At 56.4% G+C, this 22,332-nt stretch overlaps 1 protein-coding gene across 7 annotated transcripts in view; it reads right to left on the bottom strand.

The window, feature by feature from the left end:
* The window catches only part of ATP2B3 (ATPase plasma membrane Ca2+ transporting 3), a 68,794-nt gene that overhangs the window by 42,519 nt on the left and 3,943 nt on the right, over positions 1-22,332 (bottom strand). For 5 of the 7 annotated variants that reach the window (XM_081043743.1, XM_081043742.1, XM_081043745.1 and 2 more), the window contains exons 1-5: positions 6,565-6,911; positions 1,990-2,187; positions 1,547-1,804; positions 1,010-1,135; positions 213-338 (exon numbers count right to left, since the gene is read on the bottom strand). In XM_081043743.1, coding sequence (XP_080899869.1) covers positions 213-338; positions 1,010-1,135; positions 1,547-1,804; positions 1,990-2,187; positions 6,565-6,772 — 916 coding nt within the window. In that variant the 5' untranslated portion in view covers positions 6,773-6,911. Of the gene's footprint in view, positions 1-212; positions 339-1,009; positions 1,136-1,546; positions 1,805-1,989; positions 2,188-6,564; positions 6,918-7,241; positions 7,435-22,332 lie in introns of those variants that run through there. The other 2 variants (XM_081043746.1, XM_081043748.1) reach the window with 1 other exon arrangement.

Below are 22,332 nucleotides of genomic sequence, written 5' to 3' on the forward strand. Positions count from 1 at the left end.
AGACCCCAGAAGAGGGATCCCTGAAAGGAATCAGAAGAAAGGTATGTCCTCCCAGCCCCTGAGGACTGGCTTTTGCAGAGCCAGAACCAGAGCTGGAGCCAGCGTGTGGGCCAGCAGGGGACTGCCAGCAGGCAGGCAAAGAAGGAGTGAGCTGCGTAGAAGGGGGGCCAGCCCTCATGGGCGCCGGGAACTGGAGGTCAGAGTGGCCTTACCTTTCTTATCCTTCTTCTCCTCTTCCTCTCCACCAGCTCCAAGCAAGGTAAAGATAATGCCTGTCTGGGAGTTCACACCAACAGCTGTCACCACCATTCTTCCAGAACCTTCCATGACATGAGTGCCTGGCACAGCCAATACAGAGAGACCAAGACAGAGATTCACACTGCTGGGTGGGAGACATGCTTAGCACCTACAAGTTCTGTCCCAGGAATCCCAGAAGCAGGGACTCAGCGTCTGGAGGCCCCTGGAGGCTGTGTTGACCCCAAGTCTAGGCAGAAGCCTCATCTTTGGCCTGGAGCAGCTACTTGCCCAGAGGCATGGGGTGAGCAGTTCCCAGGGCACACCTGGGGCCTCCAGCCTCTCTGTCCTGTTTTACACTACATTTGTCATTGGGATAAACACTGGGCTACGCCAGAACCTTCTGGAAAGCAAACGCTGTTCTCACTGGCTCTTCTCGAGGGTCTGGACTGTGGAGGAGCATGGCACTATGCTGATTCAGAGCCAGCCCTCACTTTTAAGGGCTTCACTCATGAAACCAGGGGCCCTCCGGGGGTGGGAGGGCCCAGGTCCTTCCCTGAGGCTGGAGCGGCCACCACCATGCCTCCCACAGGCTGCTCTGGCCTTGTAGAGGGTAAAGTCTTCCGACTCCCTAACCTGAAAGACTACTTGGGATGGCCCTGGTGGAGGGGGTTGCTGGGCCAAATGGCTTCCAAAGGTGCTAGGCTGGTCCAGAGGATGTAGCCAGCCGCATCCTGGCCTCCCCAAGGGATGGGCCAGTGCCCTGAGGCCTCACCTGAGAGCAGCATGGGGTCTTTGTCGGCAGACTTGCGCACATGGTCAGACTCTCCTGTCAGGGAGCTCTCATCAATCTTGAGGTCATTGCCCTGGATGAGCACGCCGTCCGCAGGCAGCAGGTCTCCTAAGGCCGGCCAGGCAGCCAGAACCACAAGCTATGGGTCCAGGCACCTTCCTCCCCGCTGCCTCCTGCCTCACCCAGGGGAGGTCCCATCGGATGTGGGGCCCTCTTCCTTCGGTCTCCTTCTTTCTGGAGAGATCCACCCACCCCTAGACTTGTGGTCCAGCTGCCACAGAGTGGGGACAACAGAAGTATCCTGCAGTGCTGGGAAAGCCCTGGACAGGCCGTGGGGACAGTCTATCTCCTGGGGCCTTCTGCCCACGCTCCCCACCTCCAGCCTCCCACAGGTGAGGGCACGCATGCTCCTAGGGAGAAGGCCTGCACTGGGGGTGGGAGGGTCTCCTCCAGCCCACACTCTCCCCAGAATGGGAGCTGAGCTTCCTTCACAGAGGGGGTGGTGACAGGCACACTCACCATACTTGACCTGGGCGATATCCCCCACTACCAGTGCCGCCACCGGAACCTGGAGGAGCTGCCCATTCCGTATGACTGTGAACTTCTGCTCCTGCTCAATTCGGCTCTGCAGGCCTCGGAACTGCTTCTCCTTGCTCCAGTCATTGAAGGCTGTGACCAGCACCACGCAGATGACAGAGAGCAGGATGGCTGCCCCCTCGATCCAGCCAGCCTCGGCCTCCCCTTCGTCTTCTGCCCCAGCTGACACATTCCCGCATGCTGCACCCGAGGACAAAAGAAAGTACAGAAGTGGCAGAGGAGTCACTCCAGCCGGCTCCTTCCTGCCACTGGGGTAGAGACATCCTGTGAGCCTCCCTCACTGCGGGTTCCATTCCTCCCCTCCTGGCAGCCCAACTGTGCTGCTGCCCTTGATCTGCCCCTTTCCGCCAGGCCCTGCCCCTCACCTTCGCTCTCCTCTCCAGGCGGCGCATAGAATGAGAGGCCCAGGGAGACGATGGCAGCCACTTCCAGGATGATGAGGGTTACGTCCTGCAGGGCCTCCCAAACCAGCTGCAGGAAGGTCTTGGGCTGCTTGGGAGGGATGAAGTTCTGCCCATAGATCTGCCTGCGCTTCTCCAAATCATTGGCATTGTCAGCCAGGCCTGCGGGGCACCCGGATGGGGAGCAGAGGCACAGAGATGATGAGAAAGGCAGTCCACAACTCTGCTCCTTCCTCCCCTTCTCCCGAGCATGTCTGTCTCTCCTTGGACTGAAAGCATCCAGAAGGTGGGAACTGCACTGGCCTGGCCAACCCTGGGGGCATGTATGTGTGAGTGTCTGTGTGGCCCCTCCAGCTTCCTGGATAGCGCAGGCACGTAATCACGTGAGAACACAGAGCCCCTAGCATGAGGAAGGGCTGGACCATCCCTCTGATACTCCCAGGGAGGTCTAGGGACTACAGTGGGTCCCTCTGAAGGGATGTTGTCAGTCTTCTAACTCCATCGAGCACGGGCTTGGAAACGCATGATGCCCTCAGCCCCGTGCTTTCATGGCGAACCCTCTGGAGAGGAGACAGCTTCCTCCTTCCTAATGCCTTCTCCAGACCCCAACCTCCCTCCCTGAGCTGGGGGTCATGGCGAAGGGTGGGACGGGACATGGGCTCCTCACCCTGCCCACAGTCGCCCCCGCAGCCACTGCACAAGAAGCAATTGGCTGTAAAGCTAATGGGATTGTCAATGGTTCATGTTCACGCCACCGTGTCCTCAGGCCACCAAGCAGAGGACAAGGACGATGAAGCCTGGGGAAAGCAGTCCCAGTGGGGAAGCCCCTGTGGCCTCAGCAGATGAGGCACTGTGATGTGGGGCTGAGAGGGGCCTGACCCAATGGCTGTAGAGCCCTGGGAGGCCCCTCCCTATCCCAGACAAGCTGCTGTGTGTGGGCTGGGAGGGAGGGCGGGCCTGGTCCATATAGGGGCTGAGAATCAATGGCCACAAAGGGGGACTTGGAAGCAGGGCCCTTACTTCTCTTCTTGGAACAGCCCACTTCCCACCCAGGCCTGTGCCGAAGCCTCTGGGTCTCCGCCTCTAGAGCACGAGTCTCCTCAGGCTCATGCTTGAAAATACTGAAGGCTTCCTTCCAGGTGGGCGCAGCATCCCAGCCAGTGCCTCCCAAGGCCCAACATCCACTTGGCCACCTTCCCCGGAGGCAGGCAGATGGGACAATGCAGTCCTCTGGCCCCACCCTCAGCCCTCAGGATTCTGCTTCCTTCCAGGTACACCTGTCCACCCACGTTCCTTGGTGCTGCCATTGTCCCCCAGCCTTTCTTGCTTCTTTGCCCCCAAGTGCCCAGCTCCACACTGACACCTGGTGGACCGATGGCAACTTGCAGTTCCCAGGCCTGAGTAGCTGCCACTCCCACCGCCTCCTTCCAGGACAGGCGGCGACCAAAAGGGCCCAGGTTGCAGCCCATTGGGTGCTCTCAGCCAGCTTGGGAAGGCACACAAGACCCAGCCCCAGAGGACTCCAGAACCCGAAAGTGCTAAGTGTGGTGCAGGAGTCAGGAGGAAGGAGGGAGAGTGTGCAGTGGGCAGGGAAAGATGGCTTCTGGGGAGGGGCAGGGTGGGGCAGTCCGAGGTGGAAGGACTGACAGAGCAAAAGCCCACAGGCAGCACAGCCTTGGCGCGTCCCCGAGCTAGGCGATGACCATACGCTGTCCTCCCCACCCAGCAGAGCAGCAGCTGTCCCTGCCCTTCTCCCCCTGGCCTTATCGTGCCAGCCGACTGGGGCTCAAATTTCTGGAGTCTGCAGCTTTCTGGTTTGGTGTCTGGGAGAAGTTCAGGATCTCAGCTTCTAAGGGCTGGTGGCTTGTGCCCTACTCCTGACTGGGGCCTGTGTCCTTAAGCTATAGGACATATAGAAGGTGTAATCAGGACTAGGGAGGCACTTGAACTGAACTCAGCTCTCCCAGACACCCAGGGTCTCCCCTCCCTCTGCCCTGGGAAAAGGCACTGATCTTGAGCCCACAAGGGGGACAGTCCTGCTCCCCCCTCACCCCCCAGAGCTCACGTGAATCTGCATCCTGCCTGCCCCGCCTGGCCCGGGGAATACCCAGCTTGTTCTCAAGGGAAGCTGGGCCCTCAGGGGGCCTCCTCACCAGGAGTTTGCTCCCTCCCTCCCTCCTTCCTTCCCTCCCTTCCTCCTCCCTCCCTCCATCAGCCTGTCCCTTGGCCTTGGTTTGCCCTTGAGGCTGCAGCAATGCTTCTCTCTCCCTTGCCCTAGACCAGCCCCCAGCCTTGGCCTTCCTGTGGACTCCGGAGTCCTGACAGTTGCCGCCACTGAAGCACTCACTTGTGGGGAGAAGCAGCTGCAGCCCCTCTGGTTCTGAGCATGCATGCACTGGCCCAGCAGGCTACCAAAGGGCAGCCTAGGTCCAGGGTGTGGGGGCAGGGGCCACCGGTTGGCATGGACACAGATGGGCGCCCTGCCCAGAGCAGAGGCCAGATGCCATTGGAATTGAATTAGGACCACATCGTGTGGCTCCTGGCTAATCTGCCCCCTCCTTTCCAAGACTGCTGCTGGAGGCCAGACAGGGGCCCAGGTCCCCCAAGCGGGCCTACCACTGAGCTTGGCATAAGACTCAGGTTCCCTGGCTTCTGGAATCCTCTTGGATTGGTACAAAGTCCCCTCCCCCAATATACCACGCAGCTCTCCACCCTTCCCAAGGCACCCCCAGTCTACCCACCTTGCCAGGGGGTTGGTGTAGGGCCTGGGACACAGCTAAGCTGGCTCCTCCCATGAGCTCAGGCCACTGTGTCTGAGCAGGAGTGAGTGTGTGTGTGTGGGGGGGGGTATCTGAGTGAGAACTCTGGAACCAAGTCAGCAGGTGTGCGAGGATCCCACATTTACTGGGGAGGCCACAGGCACCCACTTCTGGTGTTCAGACTGAGAGGTCTCCCGGAGTCGGAGAGGGAGGGGTGGACGTCGCACTGTCCATTCTTTGGGACGCAGACCAGGTCTGGCTGGCTCCCTCTGTTGGGGCCGGGCCACCCACCTGGGAACCTGCCCTTCTCCATGCCTGCCCCTCCACAGGCACCGGGCACACTCCAGCGCTGCTGTGGCAGAATCGGGCAGGTTCCCAGGGGCCTTGACATTTTAAATATTTAACAAGGCCTGACAGGCAGAGGAAAGAGCTGCCAGCTGAAGCCCATCTGCTTCCTTTTATCTGGGGGAGGCCAGAGCTCTTGTGGCTAAATGGCCCCAAATTATGGGGGAGGGCAAGGAAGAGGGAAGGGGAGAGATCCTTTGGCCCCAAGCCAAACCATCTGCCCCCATGACACACCTTATCAGGCTGGGTCCCTTTAGAGTGCAAAGCAAGAGAGACCCAGGAAGCCCAGGGCAGGCCACCCACTTTGGAGTTCCTGACCTGGCCAGGTGGGGACCCTCTCACCCGGCCCTCAGGCCCAGCTCCTCCTGAGTGGGCCATCTCTATTCCCTGCTGCAGCCCATGAGTCACCCGCAAACAGACAGGGCCAGGGAGCAGGAGACAAGAATGATGGCCAGGGCCCTGGGTGGGTGAAGGTGTGATAGCTCGGACCGGAGCTATGAGATCAACCAGCCCTGGCCCAGAACAGGCCTGGCACCAGACTGGGACAGCCCCAGCGGCCCTGCCAGGGAGGTGCCAGCTGGACCAGAAAACACCCCAGCTTCTGGAATCTGGGGCCCAGCCTGGCTCGCGGTGGTCCCAGCCTCCCAGCAGACCTGGCAGGCGGGACTGGGAAGGTTGGTGTAGGGCAGGGCAGAGCTTTGCCTTCAGATCAGCGGGAAAGGGCCACAGGGCAGAGGCAGAGACCCAAGATGCTAGTTTGGCTTACACTCCTAGAATTTTCTAGAGGACGCTCCCCAGGCCCCCTAGAGGCTCCCTGAAGCAGATCTGCGCATATCTACAGTGCCTCAGGCTTGCGCCTCTTTGGGACAGCCTGCCACCAGTGCCACCTTCACTCGGCACTCTGGGCACCACCCCACCCCCCTTGCCAGGGAGAAGCCTCCTGCAACCCAAGCCCTCGGAGGGACCACACGCTGCCTCCCTTCCTCCTCTTCCCATCCCTCTTGAGCACACAGGGCACCCGGAATACTCAGATGGGCCATGCTGCCTGCACACGCTTCCTCTTCTCTGTGGCTTGATTTCTATCGACTCCAAAGAAGAGAGCTGAGCGTGGAGCTGCTGATTATGGAGGTGTGGGTACAGTGGTCAGGCCACAGCTCCTTGAGGACTGCAGGTTTCCCAAAGGGTGACCTCCTCACCCCATGCAGACCATCTGCTGCTCAGAGGGAAGTGGCCGCCCAGAGAGGGCATGGTCGGGGTCAAGTGTGCTTTGAGGCAGCTGCTGCAGTGGCGCCACACAGCCCTTGACCGGGCCTGCCCTGGGGGTAGGGGACATCTTCAGGATGTCCCTCGATGGCCAGGAGGAGAGTCAGATGGCACATGACCCAGAGGCCCCTGTGCACATGTGGCCATGCTGGGACTCTGCTGCCAGACTTACCTTCTGTGGGGGAGGTCTTCAGCCTCCTGCAGAGCCCACTGACATCCCCGTAGGCTTCCTGGACCTTCTGCAGTGCCTCGGCCCCTCGGAGCTCCATGAGGGAGCGCAGCTCAGCCAGTGTGCACCCAAAGCCGCCCGCATGGGGGGCTTCCCGCTGCTGCTGGGGCTTGGGGTGGAACTCGATGGAACTGTTGGCCATGTCACCCATCTTTCCTGTTGCTCTGGGAGGAGAGGGTGCTGGGCCTTCTCACAGGTGCAGCCTCAGCTGGGAGCAGGTGGCCACCTGAGGTCCTAGTGCCTGGGGGAGGGGTAGCGGAGGTGGTGGCAGCAGGGAAGTGGCCAAGTGCAGACACCTGGGGAGAAGATGAGAAGAAGCCAGGGGCACAGCTGAGGCAAAACCGAGGTCCACTCTTCTAAAACACTGTCTATAAATGTGCACTTAGTCTGAGTCATGACTCACTGAGTGCAAAATTCACCTCCCAGGCTGTGCCAGTGGCCCTTGTGTCCTGCCAGGCCCACCTGCCAGGCCACCCCCTAGTCCTGCCCACCATGAGCGCCCAAGCCTGTAGGGCGGGAATTGATTCGTGATGGTCTTGCCCTGGCATGGGTGGCGTAGCTGTGCCCCTGTTCTCCCCTGGCCGTGCCCCTCCTCCAGCTGCATCACCTCAGGCTCTTGCCTGATTAAGCCTCGCCCTGTGAGGCCGGCATGCTATAAATCCCGGGCGGCTAGGCGGTCTTCTGGCTCAGCCTCTGCTGCTCAGAGCTCACAGTTTCAGGCCCGGTGCTGCGCAGGGGTCCAGGGAGCGGGCCAAGCCATGGACAGGGCCAGCTGGGCGCCAGGTCAGGGTGTCGCTGCTGCCCTGAGGGTACCTGGGGTGGGGGCAAAAAAGGGAGGAGGCCGAGAGAAAGGGGGGAGAAAGAGGGAGGGAAGGAGGGAGAGAGGGAAGGACAGGGATAAAGGGAGTGAAAGGGGACGGGTGGAGGAGGGGCACACAGGAGAAAGGGGAAAGCAGCCACAGGTCACTGGCGACTTGACTTCTCTGTTGCCCTGCCCCACAGTGCTGCTGCCACCCATGCCCCCCACACTGAGAGCAGTCAGCTGACTCCTGAGCCACACCACCTTCACTCCTCTGCAGAGCAATGAAGCTGTCATCCCTTTCACTGTCCCCACACCCCACCGCCACTGTCCATACCTGCCCAAGATACCTCTGCAACCTGGGCTGCCCTGCCCCCAGCGTCCAACAGGGTCAGGCGGTGCAGACCACGGGGGGCCTGCTGGGCCCACCGGTCCCAGGCTCCCAGCGTCTCCTGCTGTTCTTCCCCCACCTCTCTTTGCAGGCCTGTGGTCTGTGCATGAGTGGAAGCGTCTCCCAAGGCTATGCGCTAAGCTCTTAGGACTGAACTGTGCTCAGTGCACATGGCCTTGGCCTTCACACCAGCAAAGAGGGCTCCTGGCAACGTGGCTTAGTTGGGCCAGATCGCCCGCCTCTGGGGAGGCTCCTGGCTTAGAAGGATCTTCTTGGAGGCAAATTCAGCCACCAATCCAGACTTCTGATGTACGTAGAACTGCCCATGGAAACAATAACCCAGAGCCCAGTGGCCTGCTGCTCTCAGGAGAGCCCCCCTGCCTGTCACTCAGAGCCCAGTGAATGCTGAATGCCGGGAGTAGGGGTGCACCACAGCCCTCAGAGGGCTCAGAACGTGCTGGGGACCTCAGTTCCTCTGGACGGACACTGGCCCCACACTGCCAAGAGAAAGCGTGTGTACCTAGAGCAGTCCTTGCCCGTGAAGTCTGGGAGGCAGAGAGGTGCCTCAGAAAATGGCCACCAGTGTTAACTCCCCACACACCTTCCACACAGAGCTGCTTTCATTGCCAGAAGATGAGGGAACCAAGTGGCAGACCCACAAATGTGCTGTCTTCTCCCCCACGCACGCACGTCCCCACTGCCCACCCTTCCAGTTCACCTCCTGACAAATCTTTACTGAGTGTCTACCACTTGCCCGCACGGTGGCCAGACGGGCGCACAGGACTGAATGGATTCCTGTGCTTTCCGTCTGGCTGGGAGGTGGGTATCAAGCAGGGCCTGCTGGTGAGAAACCAACATCAGAGCGGTGGGAGCATGGTTTCAGTGGGGGGGGCAGGGGCAGGCAAGGCCTCTCTGAAGGGGCACATTTGAGAAAAGGTAGAGGAGTGAGCCTTTCTTCTGGAGGGAAGAATGTTCTGACATTGGGAAGAAGGCAGGTAATAGGACAGGTCGGTGGGGGAAGGCAGGTACGGATTCCATGGGGCTAGTTTCCATGGGGCCACGAGTGACCACCAAGCGGAGGGCTACTGGGTGAGGACAGAAGCCAGAAGATGAGGGCAGGAGCTGCAGTCCAGTCGTTCTGCCTGACTGGGTGAGGGCTGGGACCATGGGGGTGAGCCCTGAACTCAGGGATGTGGGGGGCAGCAGAGCGCCGGGACTTGAAGAAAGCAAAGCTTTCGTGGTGTGAGAGGCAGGGTGGGCTCCTTCTGGGGTGCTATGTGAATGCACCCCACCCACCCAGGTGGGTGCGGCAGGAATTACTCTCCTATTTGCCTGTGCAAGAAACCAAGACTTAGCCCGGTGAAGTAGACGAGCCATGAGGACACACAGGTCTCCTGCTTCTGACCACAGGCCTCCATGGGCCATTTCAAGAACTGCTGGAGACAGCAATGGCAGCTGTCACCTGTCACCTGCACTCCTCGGTCCTCTCCAGACAGCCCTGCCGGGTGCCTCCACCCATGCCTTCACCCCCCCTCCCCGCCCCCGTTTCCTTCCCCTCTCTGGACCTTTGTTTAGCCTGTTGGCTGCTGGAGGGGAGGGACACGGTCAGGGTCTGGGGCATCTATGTAGACACCGGCTTCAGCCAGCATTGGGCCCACAACCCCCCTGTGAGTCAATTTCCTGGGCTCAGCTGTCTTCCAGGCCCCAGGCAGGCAGGGCTACAGGAGAGGACCAACCAAGGGGTGCTGTGAGTGCAGGGGCCAGGGGGTGGGGGCATCCAGCACAAATGTGAGTCCCAGGACACAGCAGCTCTTGCAGTAGGCTTCCCTCCCAGGCTGACGGGAGTGGCGGGCACTCACCCCAGACTCTGATGCCCTTGGCAGGCAGGACATTGGCCTGCATTCCGAGACCTTCCGCATGAGGCCAGCTGTGTGCCTGTGGTCCCCACTGAGCCACCTAGGGACTCCATAGGGGCTCTTTCTAAAAGGGAAGCAGATGGATGCTTTTGTTCCTTTGGAACCTTTTATCTTTTTGGCCTCCATACCCACTTGGAGAAGACATGGTTGGAAGGTGCCTGGCTTCTGCCCCAGGGCACTGGTGGGCTCCAGGGGGTGACAGAGTGCATGGTGCATAGTTGGATGGGCTCATCCCAGTGGCTTGACAGAAATGCCCATTCCTCAGGCCAGCAGCACAGCGTCCCTACCCACACCCAGCAGGACTCACCCAAGGCCAGCTCTCTCCTTCTCCTCACACTCCTGCCCCTGCCCCCCAGGGTGGCCCTGCCTTGGGTTAAGCAACAGCCACCCAGACAGAGTCACGATGGGTCCTTGAGCTGCTCCTAACTGGTGAGCTGTCATTGCTGTGGACAACTGGGCCCAAAGCGACTCATGATAAGGAGACTGGGTGGGGTACAAAGCAATTTTACCCCTCACTACGGCCTCTTGGATGGCCCTGTGGCCCTCCTCACTGCAGTATTCCTTGGCACCCTGCCTGCAGCTGTGGCCCCATCCTTCTCCCTCATTCCCCACCAAGCAGGCCCCACGTGCAGTCTACCACCTAACAGGTCTCCCTTCAGTGGAGCGGCTCGTGTCACCACCCTGCTCTGGGACACCACCTTCCCTGCTTCAGGTACTGTCACTCTCTCTGCCTCTAAGCTTCACAGAAAACCACACCCTCTGTTTCAATTCCCCCACTCCCCACGCATCAAGCACCTTTGCTTCCTTCAAAGGACCTTCCGGTTCCTCTCCTGTTCAGTCGTGCCCCACACTGGTCTCCTCACTGCACCGCTCACCCTGCTCCAGCGCACAGCCATGCCAGTGCTGAGCAATCCGTGTGCCCTGCCCTGCACACCTTCTGTCCCATCTCCACCTGATGACATCCAATGAATTCGAGCAGTAATTGAAGTGGAACGTTCTACAGAAAGTATCTGCCAAAATTGATTGCTGCTCAGTCTAGAATCCCATGACTGTTCCTATTTCGCTCTGCTTGGTATCGCAACTACCTGTGAGCATGTCTTTCCCGCTTGGGGGTCGTAAGCTCTTTGAGACATGTGGTTATTGACTTGGCGGGAAGTCCATTGCGTGGTCAAGCCTGGGTGAGGACGGAAACCTGGGGAAGTGAGTGAGCAGGGGCCTGGCCAGCCAGGGAGAGCTGGGAGCCTTGGGAGGGGGGAATCACTGTCCTGGAGAACACAAGGGTGGGGTACAGGGATGAAGCGCAGCAGAGATGCCCACGACCCCCAGCAGGTGACTCTCTGAGTGCTCAGAGGCCCTGCTTCAGCTCTGGGGTTTCCTAAAGTCGAAAACTGTGCTTGTGCTAACCTTCCTCGTCTTCATTAACTCCACAGGCCATAAGGCAGACAGTGGCCATCAGGTAAATCGTCTGTCTTGAGTGACTGTTGGCCACCATAGAGACCAAACAGCATGTACTATTCTTTCCTGGGTTCTCTGTAAGTCTGGGCAATGGCCTTCCTCAGTCCGAATAAGGACAGCAGCTATCACGAAAATGGCCAAGAACAGAAGTGACCAGGCCTATCCATTCTGCAGGCCTGACAGAGACGTTCTGGCCATGGGCTGGTTGCCTAGAACGGCTTGTAGAAACCCAAAGGGCAGGGAATGTACCGTTTCTGTACCCTTTCATTTTTCAGACCTTAATTGGCTTAATTGAATTGAGAAACTCCACAGAGGGGGACTGGGACCTTCTGGCATTTGCTCCATTCTGGCACAAATTGGCCAGTATGGTGGGGTGGCAAGAGCAGAGACCTGTGGTGGTTCCATGGCCCGCCTCACCTGCACTGTCACTTTCAACAGGCTGCTACCTCAGGGGGTTGCCAGAGCACTGCAAGAGATCACCTAAGTTCAGGCAAGCCCCCCCAGCTGCCTTCTGGACATTTCTCTCCAGCAGGGCCTGGACATCCTGACATCTCCTGCCCCTAGGCCCAGTGACTCATGTCCACCAGACTAGAAACCCAGGAATCCTCTCTTCCTCCCTGGCCCTTTTTGGCTACCTCTTCCAGCTTTTGGGGCTCTCCCAGCACCTCTAACTTAATTTGCCCGGATCCCCTACTTCGCCTCCTTGAAACCCTTCCCCCTGGCCCTGGAGCTTCCTGAACGACATGGGGGCACTTGTGTTCTCAGTGTCACCTGTCTTGGGACCCCTGCTCCAGATGCTTCTGTCATCTCAGCCTCACAGACACCCAGTGAGGGCTGAGGGAGGTTCAATGATCAGACGTCCTGGCCACATCACGATGCCTGGAGCTCAGCCCCTGGAGCCTTCTGCTTCCTCAGCTCTGTGTGGGGCTGCCCAGCCTCACCTTTATGGAGGGGGCAAGAAATGGAGGACGGAATCCCACTGCTGTCCTCCAAGTCAGAGGTTGCAATGCATTAGAATGCACCCCATTCTCAATTGTGGAAACACAGACCCATTGCAGCCCCTGTCCTCCAGCAGTCTGCAGTTGCTGGGGTCGGAGTGGGCGTCTGTCCCCATGTTGATGGTGTGGCATTTGCTGCCTTCCCAGGGTGGATGGAGCCCAGCTGGCAGCACAAGCTAGAAGCCAGGCAGTCTCAGTTCCTGGTGTCATTCCCAAGTCACTAAGCGAGTCCAATGGGCTGATGCCTGAGGGAAAGCGCTGGGTCCTGCCACCTGGGGGCTTCCACAGGAGACGCCATGCCTCGAGGCAAGAAAGGACCATAACCCAGCACAGCCAAGTCCAAGGTCATCGGAGGCAGGGTCAGAGGGCAAGAGATACAGACCTGAGGCGAATCTGGGCCCCTGCCCCGCATGTGCCCTCCACTGCTGCCCTCCTTGAGGCACACTGCCCTTTAGCATCTCCCCACAGGTCCACTGAGCAGGGCCTCACTTTCCAGAATGACCCATGGCTCAGCAATGTGACTCATTGTGGGGATTCCTTGAAATAACAGTCTCCTCTTCTCTTTACCTCCAGGCACCTAGAACCTGGGCCAGGTCCCTGGAACCCAGGCCAGACCCCATACACCCAAGAGCAGGAGGCCCCACAGGCCAGCCAGGGCCTCCTGCACCACTACTGTACTGGTGGGGCTTGGTCAAGCCTGCTGACAGCAGGTGGGGAGCAGGCAGAAGCCCTAGGGGGACCCCACTTGCCCTGCCCTCTTCTGGGACTGGTTTGATCCTGGCAGGTGAAGACAGTGGCCCAAGGTGCCCCTTTAAGCCTTGACTTCCCATGAACCCCCCTCCCCATCCAGGCCAGGCCCCCTGGCCCCGCCCCTCTGCTTGATGCACCTTGGTGACCACCCGGTAAGGGAAAGGAGGGCTCCAAGGACGAGGCCTGCATTCAGTCAGGGAGGGAGGGAGGGAGCGGGGGAAGGAGCGGAGGCAGAGAACAGCCTCATTAATATTTCAGAGGCACCGTCACTGCAGCTCCTAGGCCCTCACAGCCCCACCACTTGTGCTAGTGGAGGGAGGAGGATGGGAAAAGAGAAGGAAATAAAACAGAGAAAACAGATTTAAAGGGACAGCCCCCCCTCCGTTCCTTCCTCCTCCTTGTTCCTGGTACAATCTGTGCACACATCAAATGGCTCTCCCAGGGAGCAGCTTTGGGCAAAAACAATAACAGCAGAAAAGGGTCAATCACCACCAAGGCACCCTCTCCCCAAACTCACGTACATACCCTCCTGCTTCTGCCCCTGCAAGACTGCCCCTAGGGGAGGGCCTGTTATATTGTGACCAGGGCACCAGGGCCACCTCAGGAACACACTGGGGGCTGCCGGCAAGGCCAAAGGCGGCTTCCCATCCAGAGCCCAGTCCACACTCGAAGGACTGTCTCAGGCCAACAGAAAGACAGATATGCACAGAGTCCAGCTAGGGAGGATTCTGGAACCCGGAGAAAGCTCCCAAGTCTAGATTCCTGGGGGTGGCAGGGACCTGGGTTGGTGAACCTCTACAGCACCCCTCGAGAACTGGTGGCCCAATGCTTTAGTCTAATCTAGAGCGGCAGACGCCAGACCTGGAGGGGGGCTTTAAAAATGCTCTGTCCTAGCCGGACTTTAACAGTCGGAAGGGAGGTGGCACCGAGACTCTGTGAAGTCTCCCTCAGGGGATCCTGAGGCCCAGCAAGGTTTGACACCACATATTTACCTGCTTCCAGAGGCTCCAGGAAGCGACCAGAATTATCCAGTTAAGACAAGCACCAACAGAGAATGTAAAATGGTGCAGCCACTATATAAAACAGTATGGCAGTTCCTCAAAAAATTAAACATAGAATTACAATAGGGTCCAGCAATCTTACATATGGATGTCTACCCCAAGAATGGAAGCAATGTCTTTGAGAGATTTATACACTCAGAGTAGCAGTACTCACAAAAGCCAAAAGGTGGAAGCAACCCACGTGTCCATGGACAGAGGAATGAACAAAACGTGGTCTCTCCATACAGTGCAATATTATTCAGCCTCAAAAAGGAAGGAAATTCTGACACATGCTACAATATGGATGAACCTTGGGGACATTATGCTAAGTGAAAGAAGCCAGTCACAAAAGGGTAAATAGTGTATAATACCACTTGTACGAGGTCCTCAGAGTATGCAAATTCATAGGAACAGAAAGTAGAAAGCTGTTTGCCAGGGGCTGGGGGAGGGGGGTGGGGAGTTAGTGTTTAATGTGGACAGAGTTTCAGCTTGGGATGACGGAAAATTCTGAAGATGGATGGTGGCAATTGTTGCACAACAGTGTGAAGGCACTTAATGCCGCGGAACTGTACGCTTAAAAATGGTTAAGACGGTAAATTCCATGCTATGTGTCTGTTATTGCAATTCAAAAACTAAACAGGTGCCACCAGTCCAGAAGTAACCTCCCATGATGCCCTGGGCTGCACAGTGATGGCAAGAGTCCCACTGCCTCGAGCACCGAACAAAAGATGATTCTGCCCATATGGATTTGAACTTTCAGGAGCAGAAATGGGAACCTAAGAAGACCCTTCCGTATGTGTCCTACACAACCCTTCAATCACAGTGAACTTTGGCACCACCCACATCCTGCCTCAGCTGTCTGGTTGCCTATTAGGTGGCAGAGAAGCAGATGAGCGGAGAGGCGGGGCTTGCTGGTGGCCATTGCCAGCAGTCTTCCCTCCTCCCTGGTAGAAGTGTGGCGCCTCTCTCTCTCTCTCTCTCTCTCTCTGTCTCTCTGTGTCTCTCTGTGTCTCTGTCTCTCTCTCTCTCTCTCTCTCTCTCACTGCTGCTGATATGAATTTCCTCAGAGGCACTGACCCAACCTGTCTTCAGAAGAGACCAGAAGGGGTAGGCCTGGCCTCCAGATTGCAGGTTCTGTTGATACAATATGGCTTTAGGAGATGCTGATAAACCCCTAGGAGATTGTGGCAAAGACTTGCTAGACATTCCCCGATTTTTATTTCCCTCTTCCTATGTTGTATTTTAATTTTTAGCTAGATGTCTCGTCATCCAGCTAATGACTATATCCCCCTACTCTGGTGTAGCTATGTATGATCAGGTGACTATGTCCTGGCCAATGAGATTCGAGCAAAAAGGACAGTGACACACCTTACTCATGGACAGCACTAAGGGTTCTTAGCGTATGGGAAAAAAGAGGGATAAGGCCAACTTCAGAGTTGTGTCCTTAAAGGAAAGGAATGTGGTCTTCCCTGCCAGCTGTAATGCTGATGTGAAGACCGGAGCAGAAGCAGCTATCTTACTCTACCTGGCACACTGCGTGTTAGGGAGAGCAACACCATCAAACCAGCCTGGGTCTCTAATGCTCAGACCAGCCCTAAGTTGCCTACCTATACTTTTATGTGTGAAAGAAATGAATTTCTGTCTCGTCTATGCCTCCATTAGGCTGGGTCTCCATTGAAGAGGTCAAGCCCATCTCGTAGGCAATTCAGGTGTGTGGGGAGGAACCCAGCCTCCATCACCAGGTACCATGCCTGCCTTCCCTCAGCGCCCAAAACGAGCCCTGGTTGTAGGAGAGCCAGGAGGCTACCCTGAAGTCTCCATGACCTACCAAACCCTCATCCTTCCATGGACTCCCTGGGACATGTGACGATCCGGAGCTCTCACCTGTGCCATTTGACATTGTCCTAGAAGTTCTAGCCAAAGCAGGAGGACACAGCCATGAGAGTACTGAAGAGAGAGAGACAGAACGCCAGTCTGATCATAGGCACTGCCAATGCTCTTCTCCATGCTTTGGTGGAACGACACATTCCCTCTGTGCTAAGCCTTTAAAGCAGAAGACGGATTATCCCCACTTTACAGCTGAAGCTGTTGAGGCACAGAGAGGTTAAACAGCTCACTCAAGAGGCCACGGCCTCTTCTCTGTTTTTGTTGCTTTGTTTTTAAAAACTGCACTTTGCATACATGAAAAAAATAAAGCTCACTCAAGGTCATACAGCCAGCAAGGAGCAGAGGCCAACGTGAACTGAGGTGGTCTGGCTCCAGAGAATTCGACACTGTTCCTCTGCCAAGTGACTGCCCAGAAAACCCCAGAAAAGCAACAAACACATGATTACAACCAATTAAGAGTTCAACAAAGTGACAAGACAGGAATTCTGTCCCTGTAAAGCTCAGGGCTTGGGAAGGCAGGCGCTGGAGTCAGGAATGGCTGTGTGAGCTGGCATAAATTACTCAACCTCTCTGGATCTCCACTTTTGAATCTGGGAAATGGGTCCTGGTTCCTCCTGCTGGGGTTGGTGTGAGCTCCTAGGACAGGGGTGCCACCACACACACATACATAGAAGTGTTTCCAGGGAGCCCATTTCCCTGGAAGGTTTCTTCTCCAGGAAGATGAGAGATGGAAATGCTTCTTATTGAGTCAGTCTGGCTGCCACGCCTGCCCACCCTCGGACTTCCCTGAAGCCCTGAGCTCTCTCTGAGCCCATCTGGACCCCAGAATTCATAGGTCAGTACCAGGCTCCACCAGTGAGGCCAGAGCATTCCGCTTGGCCAGGGGCTGACCCCATACGCCTCTCTCACGCTTCCCTGTTGCTGGGGTCGTCCTTGACCTGGCCTAGCACTGAATCCCTCCTGCAGAGCTCTGGGCACTTCGAGGATAACTGGCTCCCTAGAACGCTTCTGGAAGCCCACACTCTCATATGGTGGCCCTCACAGCAGCCGGTGCCCCTGGGTCCCAGAGGGAAGTTGGAAACCCCTTTCTGGCTAGAGCCTTGAAGTGTCATTAAGGGGCTCATGACTCTACCCTGGGGTGGGGCAGTCATTTATTTCCTGCCAGCGAAGGCAAGAGAGCTAGAAAAGGAGAGCTGGAGAGAGCAGGAGAGCGAGAAGCGATGGGCAGGAAGCATAATGACACTAATTATCCAATTACAGCAGCTGTGGCCGAGAGAGCTGCATTGCAGCAGGGAGCTGGAGCCAGCCGTCCCCTTCCCACACTCACAGTCTGGCCCACTCTGGCCCACGCCCCTCCTGCTTTAGTCTGTGAGCAGTTGGTGGGCAGTGAGGTCGCAGGCCCGCCCAGCAGAGCATGGCCTGGCTTGTGGTCTTTGGAGTGGCGGGGTGGGGGACCCAGAAAGGCTGTGCCTGGCCTCTGGGGCATGCCTCCAGCCTGCAAAGGGTGGAGAACACACATCTGGGGTCTGGGAGATAGTGAGTCCCTGCACTTAGGCTTTCATAGCCAGAGAACAAACACATGGACAGGATAAGGGTGCTCAGTCCCAATCCTCCCCCAGGTCCCCCCAGCTCTGTCCATGGTACCAGGCTGCTTGCCCTGCAAGCTTCTGATCCCGAAAGCCCACTCCAAGCCACCAGAAGCAGCCAAGGCCTAAACAGGTAATTAAGGAATTAAGTGTCCTGGTGGTGGCCCCAGGACACTGCAAGACCAGGGGTGACTAGATAAGGAGACTGCCAGGGCACACATATATCCTCCTGGGGACAGACTCCATGGGGGCCCCATGGTGGGTCTTGGTGGGGAGAGGATCTGGTTTCTGGAAACAGGCTGAAGCCTTTGGGAAGACAGCGTAAGAGGACTCATTGGGTCAAGGTCGGGGGCCAGGAGGACTGTCAGGGAAGGAGACCCACTTCTCTGTGGCCAATAAGAGTCTGGAAGATCAGGCCCCAAATGGGGGATGGGAGGTATGTGGTGGGCTAACTTGGGTTCCATCCAGGGGTCTCTGATTGTTGGCAAAGTAGGCCTCCTTGGGTCTTGTAGGACACAGCTTGGCTGGAGGTTAGAGCCAACTCAATGTGGAGAGAGCTGATGAGGATTGTCACCACGCAGAGACCCTGGGCACAGGCCACTCTGAGCACTTAGTAAAGACCTTGGCCTTGGGCAAGGATGCTGGTAAGAGTAGGGAAGATGTAGACAGACTAAAGATGGGAGTTGAGTCTAGCTGGCCTTCTGCGAGCCAGACAGAAAGAACTAGCACCCCAAAGCACTCATGCCACCTTTCCAGGCTGACCCCGGAGGGACACCTACTGCCAAATGCACTGACAGAAGAAAGAGTGGCCAACAGTGCCGTCCCAGAAGACACCTGGGAAGCTACCGCCCATGGAGGGGCATCTGCAAGGCTTCCAGCCCCGACTCCAGCATCCTTACTAACCCCAACAGGCAGGGCCTGAAAGTCACCAAGGCCCTGCCTGCCATCTGAATCACAGAGACAGAGCCCTGCTGGGGCCTGAAAGGCTGGTTCTGACAGAGGACAACAGTATGAAAATCCAGAAGCATTTCCAGCCAAGCCCCTGAGAGGACACCACAGAGCTCCTGCAGGGCCAGGGGTCCCAAGAAGGAGTGTGTGTGTGTGTGTGGGGGGGGGGTGCGTGCAGAGGCAGGAGGGCCCCTCTCATGTCAGGACACCTCAATGGCAGCAACATGGGGTCTGAGTGTACCCACGCTCAGCGTGTACCCACCGAAGCCCCTGACTCCTCTGTCCCCGGCCAAATGCCACAGAGGTTGGGGGCCAGGAAGGGGGTGGTGGATGGTGGGGGAAGAGATGGGGGGAGCGGGGCTGGACTGGACTGGTAGAGCCAGGGAGTCCTGCCCTACAAGCTCACCCCTGTGCTCCTCCCCTGGGGGCGAGCCTGATGGGGGAGCCTGGGGGGTCTGGCATCCCCTTTCACGAGCGGGCTGCCTCCAGCCACCCCACGGGCTTCTCTGGGGGACATCAGGGCCATCGAGCCAAGGGCCACAGCAGAGAGCAGACGGGGTGGGGGGTGCCCAGGATGGACCTGTGCCTTGCGCCCCTTCCTTCTATCCTGCTGTAGGTGCTGGGACACAGCACGTGGAAGCCTCCGTCTGACCGCAGGGGCCACCCCCTCCCAGGGCAGTGCTCAGGGACCCCAGCAGCCCGAGGAGCCCAGACCACCAGGCCCTGGGCCCCATGTATCCCTCCCAGGCCTGCGGCTCCAAACCAAGACAGGACCTTTCACCCAGGTTCTTCCAGGAGGAACAGAGCTGAGGTCTGTGGTTGGGGGCGGCAGGGAAGGTCTCCGGGGCCTGGTGTGGCAGGTGGAGGCCCAAATGTGGCCCAGAAGCAGGCACCGTTGGCCACAGGGGGCACAGGAGCGCCGAGCACTTTCAGCCAGGCTGCTCCACTGTGGAGAAGGGCCCTCCCCGCGAGGTTGTATCCCATGCCGCCGTCCTGGGCTGTGCCAGCCATCGTGTGGACGGCGGTCCAGCAGAGCTAGCTGCCATATGGGCCTCCACCCCGGTTCAGGCTTTGCGTCAAAACATGGGCGTGCAGGATGCCCAGTATTGGGAAAGTCCAGGGACTGATGACATTCCCGGGCCAGGCAAAGAAAGGTGACCGCGGTGGCTCTTTTGAATGTGCCTTCCTTTGGGCCGAGCCAGAGCCATGGCTTCCAAAGGGAAGCAGACGAGCAAAGCCCTGTCTTCTGAGTCCTCAGAAGCCGGAATGGAGCCGGCCAGCAGTGAGTCCGTGTCTCCCTGTCCTTTCCTCGGTTGCCAGCTTTGTTTTCCTGTTTCTTAATCAGGAGGGTCTGGTGATCCTGGGCCGTCTGGCCATCCTCAGCTGTGGGCCTTTGCTTCTGATCACAATCTCCTGCCCACACCCGCCTCCCTGCATATCTACGGAAAAAAACCCCGCAGCGTCCGCGGAGAGACAGACGCCACAGGGTCCGTAGGGAAGCACCCACTGCTCTGAACTCGAAAGAGGTCCACAGACTGTGCGTCCCGATGCTTGATTTAGGGGGAGAGAAGAAAGGAACTTTCCAAATGGTTCTAAAGTTCAATGGACAAAGGGCAAAGGAGTTTTGTTTTGCTTTAAGATTACTGAGCTGGGACCTGCAGGTCAGCTATTAAAAGACACAAGGTGTGAGAAGTAAACACTCATTACCGGCGTTGGAGCACACAGATGGGTCCACGGGATGGGGCAGACAGCCCAGAAATAGGTCCTCCCCACTACACATCAGAGACGGTGCTGAAGGAGTCGTCACACACTAGCTAAGGGACAAACGATCTGACAGAAGAAATGGGGAGGATGTCACTATGGAAAATGATGTACCTTTGATCCTCACCTCATATTATTCCTCCAGACAAATTCCCTTTGGATTAAACAGGGTTTGGTGAACAAGGCCTGAGGGCCAAATCTGGCAGCCAAGTGTTCTTGTGAATAAAGTTTTATTGGCACGCAGCCACACCCATTCTTTTCTGTCCTGTCTGCATTTGTGCTTCCACGCAGTGTTGAGCATTCGGGACAGAGACCTTGTGGCCCGCAAAGTGGAAAATATTTACTATCGGACCCTTTGCAAAAAAAGTTTACCTGCCCCCGGATTAAAGAGTTAAACATGTTAAAATACACACACACACACACACACACACACACACACACACGAATCATTCTCAGATTTCTGTTAGGGATTTTGTAACTTAGAAGCGATGGAAAATAATCACAAAAAATTGTGAGACCGAAAGTGCTTACCTTTTGCGTGAAAAAATGAAAAGGCAAAGAAAAAAGAACTTTTAAAAATTATTTGCAACGAGCATGCAAAATTGTCACTACCTTTCATGTATACAGTTTATTCAAACCCACAAGAGAAACACTAAGAACTCAATAAATAAAGGTGGGGAACCGACACATCGCTAAAAGAAAAAGACATACAATTAATAAACATGTGGGGAAATGCTCACCTTCACGAGCAATTAAAGAAACAGAAACTAAAGCAGATACTTTGGACCAAGATATTTATGCCATGTCGTTTGATGATGATACACTGGCAAAGCTGTGGTGGGCAAGCTTGGGGCACGCTGAAAAGTCCTTCTGGAGAACAATTTAGCAGAGTGAACTTCTGTCTGCTCACTTTCCTTGGGACAGTGTGAGCATTACCCCACGAAGGTGCTCAGCCAGAGCCCCACATGTGAGAGCGAAACAAATCCGACTGCATGGATTTCCACAAATAGCCAAATAATTAAGCGAATGACACTCTCTTGAGAGAATATTATTCATCCATTAAAAATTGTAATTACAGCCCTGAGGACGGCCCTGATACAATCCTGGGTGCTTGATAAGTAGCTGGTGAAAGAGTGAATGAGCATTTGTAGTTCCTTCTTTGCATCATTCAAGTTCTTCCTTTATTTTGGCAATAAGCACTTACTGCTTTCATAATCTTAAAAAAATTAAACTGTATCCATTTTGAAAAAAATTCATTTAGGAAGGGATTATATTAATAAAGCAAATGCTTATGTGAAGTAAAAAATAGATTACACAATTATGCCCATGGTATAATTACAGTAATGTGAAAATAAATAGTCTATGTAAAGAAAACGGAGTGGAAACGAGTCCAATAAAACGGAAGCACTGGCTTGCATTTTGATAATAGGATGGAGGGGGCTTCCTATGTCTTCTACTTCTTTATGTTTCATGAATTTTCTATAAAGAGCACACATGTTAACAGCATTATTTTTAAATGGAAAGAAATAAGTGTTATTTTTTTAAAAAAAACCCAGAGCTGCCCAGTTGCCACCAGCATGCCCCTGTGAGCCAGCCTGAGCACAAAGAAGGGGCCTCATCAGCGTGGGACAGGGCCAGATCCGGGTTTGCCCCAAGCTGGCATGCCAGGCCACTGGAATCAGTGCGCTGCTGGACCAGGCCGGGTATCTCTACCTCGTGGTGGGCTGCTTGCGCCTCCCTCCCCCATGTGTGTGGAGGCACCTGGGCCAGCCTTGGCGAGTGTGGCAAAGGCCCCCAGATTCTCCAGGGGGCAGATTAGCTGCCCTGAGGCGTCCACACCTGCTTGACCCACTCCCTTTCAAGGGGCTATGGTGGAGTAGGCATGAGAGTGGCCTCAGGGTCTGTGTGAGGAAAGGGGTCTGCATTGGCTGTGATGGAAGTGTTCTCTCGCTGCCCTGTCTGATACAGCAGCCACCTTGAAATGTGGCTAGTTTGGCTGAGGCACTGAATTTTAAATTGTACTTCAATTACCACTTGTGGTTACTGGCTACTGCATAGGACTGTGCAGCTTTAGAAAGTGCCTCGAGACTGTGGCTGTAGGAAAGAATTTCTCATTTGAATAAAAAGGTTGCTTTTTACTGAGGGACCCATGTACGGAACGCGGAATCAGGCTCAGGACC

This window comes from Rhinolophus hipposideros (genome assembly GCF_964194185.1).
Source record: "Rhinolophus hipposideros genome assembly, chromosome: X".
Lineage (NCBI taxonomy): Eukaryota > Metazoa > Chordata > Mammalia > Chiroptera > Rhinolophidae > Rhinolophus > Rhinolophus hipposideros.